Genomic DNA, 12,139 nt, shown 5'->3' on the forward strand with positions numbered 1-12,139 from the left:
ATCAGGCAAGTTCAGGGGTGTTTCCTGTAAGAACAGCACTACTCAACAAATAGACTGGACTCCCAGGTGTAGGTTGGCCTTGTAGTAGGGGCTCAAGCCTGAGTAATATGATCAACTCCTGCAAAGGCAGCCAAAATTGGCACAATGTGCAAATGCCAATACCGTCTGGGTCCAGTCCAGCTGCATGGTCATTGCACAGCACCCCAGCCCATCCTGGATGTACCTGTTTATACAACAACATGCCTGGGCACTTGTTCTGAGGGCACACCGGCCAAATGTATTGCTATCTTAGTGTGGAATCTGTTTGCTCTGTTAAGGGAGACTGAGTTTTTGGAATGCAAATTGCCCAGTGAGTCACTGAGGAGCAGAAGACAAGATTCATGAACTGCAGCTGAGTGCACCATTATCCATGGGAAAGTTTTCAGGAACACCTATTATATACACAACAGAGATGCATGATTTGCTCTGAAGCAAAAATCTGTGCAGTTTTCCATAAATAACTATATTGTCCTTGCAAACTCACCCAGTGATAAATGATCTGACCTGCTATTTCAATTTTTAATTTAAGTTTTTTTTTTTTTTATTTGTAGACTTTCGGGCTGCTGTATCACAGAAAAAGGTTACAAAGCTCTGGCTTCAGCTCTGAGATCAAACCCTTCACACCTGATAGAGCTGGATCTCAGAGGAAATGATCCTGGACAATCAGGAGTGAAGGCTGGACAATCAGGAGTGAAAGAGCTCACTGAGTTACTGAAGAGTCCAGGGCATTCACTGAGAACCCTGAGGTGAGTGTCTTTAAGTACAGTGGTTTTAGAAAAGAAGCTGGTCAGAAAGATAATTCTAAAAGCTTGAAAGTACTTCAGGAAAAGAAATCTTGAAATGGCAGGTAATGTCAGTGTACTTCTCCTGTCTTCAGGTTTTTGAGTTCTGCTGCAGAGAAAGCCTGTCAATTTATGACGGGACTTGTGGGTAAAAACCCTTTTCTCTTGAAGGAACTGAATCTGAGTGGACATAAACTTGGAGACATACTAGTGCATCGATTTGCTGCACTACTGCAGGATAAACACTGTCAGATCAACACACTGGTGTAAGTTTTATTTTAGCCTACTAACGCTTGAGAATACAAATTTATTTACTTTTCTTATTGTAATCCAAAATATTTTCATTTTTGTTTATTAGAAAAAAAATGAGTTTTTTGGGGAAAAAAAATAATACTTAAATTTTTCTGTATTGTTTTGGCGATGCACAGTGATTTTTTCCACTTTTTTAAGTTATAGCTTTCTCTTTTGTTTGAAATTAAAACATTACTGCAATAACGGCTACAAAATGATTACAGAAAAGACAAATCAATAATTTACCCCCTCTAGACTCTCAGACTGCAGTATCACTGAAAAAGGTTATAAAGCTCTGGCTTCCGCTCTGAGATCAAACCCTTCATGCCTGATAAAACTGGATCTCAGAGGAAATGATCCTGGACAATCAGGAGTGAAGGAGCTCACTGATTTACTACAGGATCCAAACTGTTTACTAAACACACTATTGTGAGAATTTTGAATTCTTTTGAATTTTCTGAATTTTGCTTTTAGAATTTTGAATTCTTTTACATTTTTAGAATGTTGCTTTTTCTAATTATCTGCAGGTGTTTTAGTCCCGCTGCAGACGAAGCCTGTCAGTTTGTGACTGAAATTGTGGGTGAAAATCCTTTAACCTTTCAAAAGCTCAATCTGAGTGGGCATAAGCTTGACGTAACAAAAGTGAAGCTTCTCGCAGCTCTACTGGAGGAAAAGCACTGTCAGTTCGAGAAACTTGAGTAAGTATATTTATAAATAATCAACTATACTGGAAACAGTTAATATAACCACTTGGTACAATTCTCTAATTGCATTGATACATGTTTTGAAAATTTGTTTGAGACTACACTAAATTGTACCTAAGATCTTGTCCTTTTGGTAATGGCTCAAAACTCAGAACAAAAGATCAGTAGGTACGTCAACCCATTGCTGCTGCCTGCCTACAATCGTTTTCTCACTTGTGAACAAAACCCTGATATATTTGAACTACTTTAGCTGAAGCAAGGATTGTTCTCCAACGTGGAAAGCAGAAGTCATTCATTTCCAGTTGAATACCTTGAACTCAGAATTGGAGGCCCTAATTCTCATCCCCAACACATTACACACAACACATTACACTATAGAAGTGTGTCAGGCTGGACAGCCTTGCAACATCCCGAGACTTGACATTCTTAGGTCTTTCCCTCTCTTTACCTGAATGTCTAGGACATATGGCGGGAGGTCAGGTTAGATAAAAAGTGATGGACACCCTTTTTGGTGTTCATTTAACTCACATAGAAATCCAATAACACAACTTGAGCCGTGGCTCCAGAGTTGGGCTCTGGTAGAGACAAACTTGGCAGTGTCACAGTCCTTGAAATTATTTTTCTCATTAGGGATTTCAAAACTGCACTCATTCAGCCCTGTTATGTAAAATATTTTTTTGCCATTGAAGACCCTACAGTGACCTTTTCCCCATGAATCATAGCTCTTAGACTGCACATCAAGCTGCACATCACTATTTTTACAATCAACAAAGTCACATTTGTACTTTTAAATCTGAATGTAACTTTACAAATGTGTTGTTTATGTTACTTCTCATTTGTTTTTCATAGGAACATGACCAGTGTATTGTCATGTCAGAAACAGTATTACACTCTACACCCTACACTCATGCTCATTCATTAAGTGCCTCTGTGCAGCCAGTGAGTGAAATCTCTTGCATTTTATTGCATGCTGCATTTCTCCCATTGAAGAATAAATGGAAACTTGTGACTAACGTGTTTTGTCTAAAACAATCTTAGGGTCAATATTACGAAGAGTAACATGATAATAGAATAAGTTTTATTCTTTGAAGAGGGCAGGCAGCAAAGCCCAAAAAGAGAAACTAAAGGGAGACAAAAATTCACAAATCAGCATCTCAAAAGAAAAGAATTTGGTAAATTTGGCAAATAATCATTATAGAGTTAGTCATTATGTCAGTTTATAATTACAGAGATTGATGCTAAATTTCCAACAAATTCGAAAGTGAAGGTAATGAAATAGAGCACATAATTTTTAAGCTAATTAGAACTGCCCCTTTCAAATGACTCTTTATTTTGATGATCCATTTGAGTATTAGTAGACTGATGGCTTAATATCTGTTGATACAGACATTCAATAGATAACTAACCCTACCCTAACCCCAACCCTGACTCCAACCTAACAGTCTACTTATAATCTAATGAGAATTAGTTGCATGTGGATGCAATGTAACTTAAATTCAACAAACAGACCATCAAAATAAAGTGTGACCTTAAACTTCAATTGACTCGTCAACAAAACATAGCAGTTAACCTAGACAAAAATGTATAGTGTGTTGTTCGTTAAGAGAGGTTTGTGTTGAATGTTTTCCTTTTTTCTTCTATATGCTAAATAATAATTTTAATTATTATAGAGCAAACAGTACATTTAATAATAACTACTTGTATATTTAGTCTTTCAGACTGCAGTATCAGTGAAGAAGGTTATAAAGCTCTGGCTTCAGCTCTGAGATCAAACCCTTCACACCTGATAGAGCTGGACCTCAGAGGAAATGATCCTGGACAATCAGGAGTGAAGGAGCTCACTGAGTTACTGCAGGATCCACACTGTACACTGAAGACACTGAGGTGAGTGAGATAAAGAACAGTCAAATCATCAAACCATATTTTTGGATATTTTATTGGAGGAAGCACCACCATTTTGTAAAATTGGGAAAAATCAATCCTCTCCTGTTTCCAGGTTGTTACGAAATCTTGCTGCAGAGGAAGGCTGTCAGTATTTGACTGGAGTTGTGGGTAAAAACCCGTTACTCCTGAAAGAACTGAATCTGAGTGATCATCAACTAGGAAACACACGAGTGAATCAACTCTCTGCTCTACTGCAGGATAAACACTGTAAACTCAACACACTACAGTTAGTATTGTTCATTAATTAATGCACATTTAAGTTACTTTGAAGAAATGAAATGAAAACAGATAAATTGTGGCCAAAACACCTTTATCTCAATAATCACATGTTGACTTCAGGTTGTTTTTTTTTGTGTTTATTTTTCTCTTTTCTCTTCAATACTTTAGAATGCGTGATTGTGATCTAACAGAGGAAAGCTGTTCAGCTTTTGCTTCAGTTCTCGGATCAGACTCCAGCAGTCTGAAGGATCTTGACCTGAGCAATAATAATCTGCAGGATTCAGGAGTGAAGCTGCTCTCTGATGGACTGAAGGACAGTAACTGTACACTGGAGAAACTCAGGTAAGTTCAATGAACCGTTCTTTTATTGCAAACTTTTAACATTTTTAATTTCTGTTCATCACATGATGCATTTGAATATAAAACTTTTTCCATCAGTCTGTCAGACTGCAGTATCAATGGAGAAGGTTATAAAGCTCTGGCTTCAGCTCTGAGATCAAACCCTTCACACCTGATAGAGCTGGATCTCAGAGGAAATGATCCTGGACAATCAGGAGTGAAGGAGCTCACTGAGTTACTGCAGGATCCAGACTGTACACTGAAGACACTGAGGTGAGACATGAGGAAATATTGCAAAAGAAATCACATGTAGACGAAATATTAATAATGAATATTATTGCATGTTAAACTGAATTAGAGCATGTCTTGTTAACATGTTATTAACAAGTCAATATACAATAAGCTTTGAATCCTTCTACTTTTTCAGGTTTTTGAGTCCTGCTGCAGATGAAGGCTGTCAGTTTGTGACTGGAATTGTGGGTAAAAACCCGTTACTCTTGAAAGAACTGAATCTGAGTGATCGTGAACTAGGAGACACACGAGTGAATCAACTCTCTGCTCTACTGCAGGATAAACACTGCAAACTAAATACACTCAGGTGAGTATTTTACAGTTGATTGTTTGTCAGTAATTATTTCAGTTCTAAGAGCGTTTTCACCTCATCGTCCTGTCGTATTGTTCAAAAACATGATGAAACGCAACATGAGAAATGGAATTGGAAATGTTGTGATATGTAATATGGCTTGGAATAAGAGTAAGAATGATGAAATGGAATTTCAGTCACCCAGGTTGTATGAAAACAAAGACATGGACATCGAACCTGTTCTACTGTTTAAACTGTTTACAGCAGATTCTGTTTAAAATGGAAAAAATTCTGACAGCTTGTTGGAACCAATGTTCATTTTGTGAAAATAAATATTTTAATACAGGTTTTTTTTTTTATTCTTGCTTTTCAGCACTTATATTATATCTTTATTTTTTATTTCTTTGCTTTTTCAAGATTTGTCACCTCATAGGGTGATGAAATAATCAGTTTAAATGTATTTTATTTATTCAGTTTGGCTGTATTGTGGCTCAGTAATTTGCGTTTTGCCTAAAAAACCAGCCTGAAAAAGAATTGCTAAAGTCATGAAAAAGGAATATTCAACATTATTTTTTATATAACACCCATGCCTAAACTATATGCGTATTTTTGTGTTTTTCCCCCTCTAATCTGAAAGTTGTGGTAGAAGAGTCTCAAAACCCCCAACATAGGCTCTTTCAGAAAGCCTGGCCCTGTATACATTTCTGGTGATTGTGAAATATATAGACAGAAGTGCGCATGGTTGCATTTTGTTTTCAAAACGAATGCTATTTGGCAGTATGATGCTTTAGAGAAGTGGGTGGATGCTTGTCAATCTCTTTTTTTTTAACCACTAGCGGTTAAGTTTAGTGAAGAGAGTGGGTGGGGCATCGTTCGGTCGGTAAGTCAGTAAGTCGACAACAGCCTCTGGTGGATTTACACAAGAACAGCAGGTGCAAATGGCACTTGCGAGAGATATTTGAGATCTTAAGTGTACACAGCTGCCTCTGGTAGATTCGCACAAACTGCAAAAAACATACCTCTTGGGTACCTCTGTCAGTTATTGATTTGTAACTGTTTAGCCTTAGAAACTTGTGTGTAAACTATAATATTGTACAGTGTAGAATAATTTAAATTAGTCACATTAGGACACATTACCTGATTGATATATATATATATATATATATATATATATATATATATATATATATATATATATATATATATATATATATATATATATATATATATATATATATATTCAATGTTATTTGTTACCAGGATAGTTCATCCTTAAACTGAAAAGAGCTTATCTTCTAACCCTTCTTATCCAAAGTTTAGGTGAAATCATCAGAGATCTGACTTATTGTTCTTTCTCTTTCTGTCTTTAGTCTGTGTGATTGCAGTATTACGGAGGAACAGTGTGAGATCCTGACTTTAGCTCTAAAATCTAACCCATTACAACTAAAAGAACTGAACCTTAGTGGGAATCAAATAAAAAGTGGCGGAGTGAAGCACATATGTGAGCTACTGAATGATGCACGCTGTTATCTACAGACACTGAGGTGAGAGACATCAACTTATTGTTAGTGAAACACAATGCCTAAAATCGCTGACCAATGATTTGGTGTGTCCCGGCCGTAAAGACCAAAACTGTTTTTCCACATACAAGGCAACTTCTCTGCCTTCTGCAGGTTAAATGCAGTGTTGAATGTATTTTTGTGATCGTTAAAAAGATTAATAAACATATGTAAATTTACTCATTTTGAATTAAGATTACATTTGAATCTAAATCTTTAATGATTAACTGATTCTTTCAAGATTCATAGTAACTGACTTATTAGGTTAGTTCTCCCCAAATTTTGCTATTTGCTATTAATTACTCAGACTCATGTCATTTTAAACCTCTGAGACCTTCCTTCTCTCTCTCCCTATGTAGGTTAAGAAACTGTAATATGACAGGTAATGGTTGTTCATCTGTGACTTCAGCGCTAAAAGCAAACCCATCACACCTGAGAGAACTGGACCTGAGTGGGAATGAACTAGAAGACTCTGGATTTAAAAGCCTCAGTGATTTACTGATGAACCCACGATGCAAATTGGAAATGCTGGCGTTAGTTTCATTTTATTCATGTTTACATGTTAATTTGGATTAAAAAGTCAGTCTATTGTCTATATGTAAGACTATATATCCTGTAGCAACGGAAGTTTGCTATCAAGAATCTGAGCCATTCTCTACTCTGTGTTTGTCTTCAGTCTGTGTGAATGCAGTATCAAAGAGAAGCAGTTTGTGATCCTGACTTCAGCTCTGAAATCAAACCCATCACACCTGAGAAAGCTGGATATAAGTGGGAATAAACTCAAGCACAAACGAGTGAAGCACTTTTATGATGTGCTGAAAGATTCACGCTGGAAACTGGAGGCACTGAGGTGAGGAACATTCACATTTGATGTAAAATAACTAATGTTTTGTAAAGTAATGAAATTAATTTTGTTTAAATGTCCAAATGCAGGTTAAGACACTGCAGTATACAAGATGAAGATTGTTTCAACCTGATTTCAGCTCTGAAATCAAACCCATCACACCTGAGAGAACTGGACCTCAGTGGGAATAAACTAGGAGACTCTGCTGTGAAAAACCTCACTGATTTACTGATGAAGCCTCAACTCAAGCTGGAGAAATTAGTGTAAGTAACATTATACTGTACAGGAGTTATAAAGGGATTCAAGTTTATTGTGGTGTTATGGTTTGTACGCTTATCATTCATCAAGCTTTGGGTTATAAACTTGTTTCGTGTGCCAGCCAAGGTTGTTAGTAACCGAAAACTACAGTAACTGATCAAAAACATGTTTGTTAACTTAAATGACAAAAATAAAAATCACAATAAATTTAAACACAAAACTAAATGTTCACGAAATAAAGACTAAAGTCAAACTAACAAAGCAAAGTAAGGCTAAACTGAAATGTGCAGCACATTTAAAAAGAGTATCGAAAAAAACTACAACCTCTGTACAAAAGGAGACAGCTGAGAACACACTAATAACTGCAATATTCGTTCAGGTTTTTATGGGACTAATTGTTTTTTTTTTTTTAATTGTATTATTATTAATTGTACTAATTGATTTATTATTTTTTAGGAAATATTATTTTTTTTTTTATTGCAAATGCTCTAAAAGTGCTGTAATTTGTGATTATTGTTTAAAATGCCCTTAAATTAACATCAAAGCAGTGAATATCCTTTATTAAATGAATACATTTTCATGTTTTATGCTGGTGTTTTAGCCACTCTTTTTAGTTATTATTTATTTTCCACACATGAACTTGACATGGATCTGATTCATCGTTTGCTTCTCATTATGTTTCCAGTTTGTCAGAATGCAGCATTACAGAGGAACAGTGTGCGATCCTGACTTCAGCTCTGAAATCAAACCCATCACACCTGAGAGAACTGGAGCTCAGTGGAAATCAAATAGGAAACAGAGAAAAAGACATTCTGTGGGACTTGCTGAATAATCCACACTGTAAACTCAAGAAATTAGGGTGAGCAACACATGCAATATACATTGTGCCCATATGGACGTATAAAATAATTTCAATAATAAACAAATGATTTGTGTTTCCTGTTGTGATGTGTTCTTCTAGGCTCAACAGCACCACCTGAAGTCTTGTTCAAGCACTTTAAATCAAGTTCAAAAGGAACCAGTGGTTGAACAGCTTGTGCACAAAGGTGCTGAAGAACAACCTGCAGTTACAACAAAAGCTGTGGAGGAGGTTGTTTCCAGATGTAGATACCACTGAAAGTGCAGACCCAGCTTTATCAATTCATTTAAGTTCAACTTTCAGTTAATTCCCTGGAGAAAGTCTGTTTAAAATTCAGGATGGTAGTAGCAAGTGTGCGCACTGTTCACATGGACTAGATACCTCATCAGCGCATTCACAAAATGAGTTTAGTGTTCTCACAAGCCCCTTTCACACATACAGACCTTTCTGGAAAATTGCCTTCAATTTTCCGGAAAGGTTGTATGTGTGAACAGGTCCTTTTTGAAAATACCGGTAAATTCGTTCTGGCTATTTTCCGGAAAGAGAAGTTGTAACATTACCGGCAATTTGCCGGTCTGCTTTAGCCAATCACAACAGTCAGATGCATTTACGTCCGCGCGATTTATGAGAATAAAAGCCTTTGAATATTTTTCCAGACACATTTAGCTGCTAGAAGTTAGTCAGATCACGTTTATATGTTCTTCTTAATGCCAACTGTGTAAATAATCATCGATGAGATGCTTATGATAAGCCGCTGTTTGTTTACCTTCAAGCTTTGCGTGTGCCTGTGAAACAGCCTGTGAGCGCCCGCACACGCACATATTATGAACATCTCGACATGCGAAAGTGAACCTGCGAAAGTTGTTCACAATATTAATCATCCACAGAGTTTGTAATTTAGTCAAATGTTTACAAATACAAGCGCAGCCGTTTAAAGCTCATTTGTGGTGAATGATGTCAGAATTTACCGGTATTTTGGAATAGATGTGTGAATGCTCTTTTCCGGAAAATTTCCGGAACGTCCTCGCCTGTGTGAACAGCGCTTTTTTGAATATACCGGTAAAGTCATTCCGGAAATTTTCCAGATATTTACCGGTATCACTGTGTGAAAGGGGCTACAGATAAATTAGATTGTCATTTTGTACGTCCTACTGTAGCTATAGGCAAATTATATGCTGTTAATTGTTTAAATTAAACTTAACTGATGTTTGTACTACATCTGCATTTTGAAATCGCGGCAACAGCTGGGGCGTTGTAGTCCACAGCATGTTGTTGCAATGTTTACAGCGCTGATCCTAAACTTATGCGCTCCTTCACACACGTTTAGTTTTTTAAAATGGCTTCATCATAAAATAAGCGCATTGAGCATTCTTTTGATTGTGTTATTAAAGGATAGTTCATCCAAAACTGAAAATTCCCTCATCAATAGCTATGTTTCATTCAAAAATGCGAATTAACTTTGTGCGCAAAACTAGATTATCGCATAAAAGATGTGCAAATAAACCAGCGCTTCCATCCAACGAGTCATGCGAACAAAATTGTCACTTCCTGATTAACTGGCGCCAAACATCTACAGTAAAAATGGAATTTGCTGCGGTAGGAGAAGCTGCGTAAATCTTTTCTTCATTTAACAAATGACTTGCACCTGAAGAAGGCAATCCTGACATGCAGTGAATGTGCTGTGGCATTTGAAAGCGTGAGACGCGAAGCACAGACAATTCTGGAGGTCATTAATAATATACTAACACTAATACTGAAATGGTTGAGGTGTTTTCGAATGACTAAAACAACGTTTCAGATGGTTTACAGAACACTCAGCCTGCAGGTTTATCCATTCACACACATTTTTTATCATCACATGATCTCTTATAACAAAACCACATGACCTTTTTTAATGCACATACTGGAATTCGTTCAGTAAAAAACATTTTTTCGTATTGGATAAAAAGTTTATCCTACTCAGTTATGGGCTTGTGTTTTTTTATGCAAATTTTCTAAATTTATGCGCATCTTGGCTTTTCCATCAACTGATTTTCAAGCAATCCGTCCTGAGATAATATAAGGTTTATCGACAAAGGTCAGCTAGAGAAAAGATGAATGTGTTAAGAATTGATTGTAAAATCATTGTCTCTCACCAGTAAAGCTGCGGTCACACTGGACTTTTCTCCCCATAGACTTCCATTCATACACACGCATTGCAAAGTTCAAGCTTGGTGTACTCTGACCTGCGAAATCGCATCACTTGACTGCATAAGACCAATCCAGGATCGGAACATTTTAAGACAATTTAAAAATATTGACCAATCGTTTGCTTTTTAAAATGTCTAATCATCTTGTAAAATCCCGCCCCTTTTCTCAGCGCCGTACAACAGAATTTCGCAAGCTCAAACTCGAATGTGACCGCAGCTTTAAACCACTGCCATTAAAGGGTCACGAAACACCAAAACACATTTTTTGAGCTGTTGACAGTCGTATATGTGTCCCACACTGCTAAAAACACTATTAGGACACCTATATTTCACTAAAAAGTGTAAATTGGTTGTTTTTGCGTTATTTCAAGCAAATTCGTACTTCCGGTTTGAAACAAATTTTTGAAGCTGCGTCACGGCCATGACATAATAGCGTGTATTCCAGCGTGCAGACTGGGCGTCTGTGCCTGAGTGAGTCTTATTACGTCTTACAGTGTGTTGCATTAATGCATGAGTAAGGCTTGGTTCAAACCAATCAGCGCGCTCTATTGTGCAACTTCATTAATATTCATTAGTGTCACCGTGTTTACACGACAGAGACGCCACGTTGTGTTGGCAAAACAAGCGTGAAGTGTTGCTTTTATAGTTTGCTGCCGTTAAATTTTGTTTTCATTTTCTCTCTGTGAAAGCTCATCTGGAGTCACGTGTGGATTAACAGTGTACGCGACGCTCGACAACAATAACTTACGTGTCTAAGGAGGATTATTGTTTACCTGAGAGCTGTTCTCATCTGCAAATGCAGATATCCGGAATCGCTTGTAGTCTTCTCTTCATAAAGACGCGGCTCTAGTTGCTGGTGATTGTCCTGTCTCTACAGATTTGGTTAGAGAGAGACCAGTGCTCTTTGTTTTTTCAGTTTGTTCGTATCAGCTAAGTTAACTATTGCACCGAGTGTAAACATGTTAGCACCGCAACCAAACTTTAACCTCGTGTAGGGTTTTTACCGCATTTTGTGACCGGAATAACACACGCGGCTTTCTGACGCTACCTGCCGTGTGCATCTAAGTTTCCGGGAAATGCGGAGGGTTTTTTTCTCTCATTCGCCGTGCGGTATCAAACATTGCATGAAAAATACACGCTTAGAGCAGTTCCTCGAATCAAATATCTTGTTTGTCGCGAGGGGCATGAATTAATTCCCTGAATCAAAGAGCCAAACTGCAGTTAAAGTCCAACATTTAATAATTTGGCAAATAATTCCAATACAGATGTCCATGTAGGTTAAACACCATCACTTTCTCCTGTGTGTGTATTTTGACTCTGAAACTTGCGCGTGCCCAAATAGACACTCCCACACCCTCCCACTTTAGTTCCTCTTGTCCCACTACACTCCCCCCTAAACAGAGCTGGACACGCCCACTTTTCTGACTTTTTTCAAAGTAGAGGTGTGAAAACACCCTGCTGAAACGAGGGGGTTTCATGGCCCTTTAAGTAGTGCTTTTGCTGGAGGATTGTAAAAAATAGTCTGAAGT

The 12,139-nt window shown here is 37.4% G+C and overlaps 1 protein-coding gene across 1 annotated transcript in view; it reads left to right on the forward strand.

Moving 5' to 3' along the window:
• The window catches only part of LOC568664 (uncharacterized), a 208,162-nt gene that overhangs the window by 113,814 nt on the left and 82,209 nt on the right, over positions 1-12,139 (forward strand). Inside the window, exons 38-47 of the mRNA XM_073937296.1 lie at positions 3,527-3,700; positions 3,813-3,986; positions 4,148-4,321; positions 4,418-4,591; positions 4,746-4,916; positions 6,272-6,445; positions 6,820-6,993; positions 7,137-7,310; positions 7,394-7,567; positions 8,248-8,421. Of these exons, the coding sequence (XP_073793397.1) occupies positions 3,527-3,700; positions 3,813-3,986; positions 4,148-4,321; positions 4,418-4,591; positions 4,746-4,916; positions 6,272-6,445; positions 6,820-6,993; positions 7,137-7,310; positions 7,394-7,567; positions 8,248-8,421 (1,737 nt within the window). The remainder of the gene's footprint in view (positions 1-3,526; positions 3,701-3,812; positions 3,987-4,147; positions 4,322-4,417; positions 4,592-4,745; positions 4,917-6,271; positions 6,446-6,819; positions 6,994-7,136; positions 7,311-7,393; positions 7,568-8,247; positions 8,422-12,139) is intronic.

Source organism: Danio rerio, chromosome 22 (genome assembly GCF_049306965.1).
Source record: "Danio rerio strain Tuebingen ecotype United States chromosome 22, GRCz12tu, whole genome shotgun sequence".
In the NCBI taxonomy this organism is placed as follows: domain Eukaryota; kingdom Metazoa; phylum Chordata; class Actinopteri; order Cypriniformes; family Danionidae; genus Danio; species Danio rerio.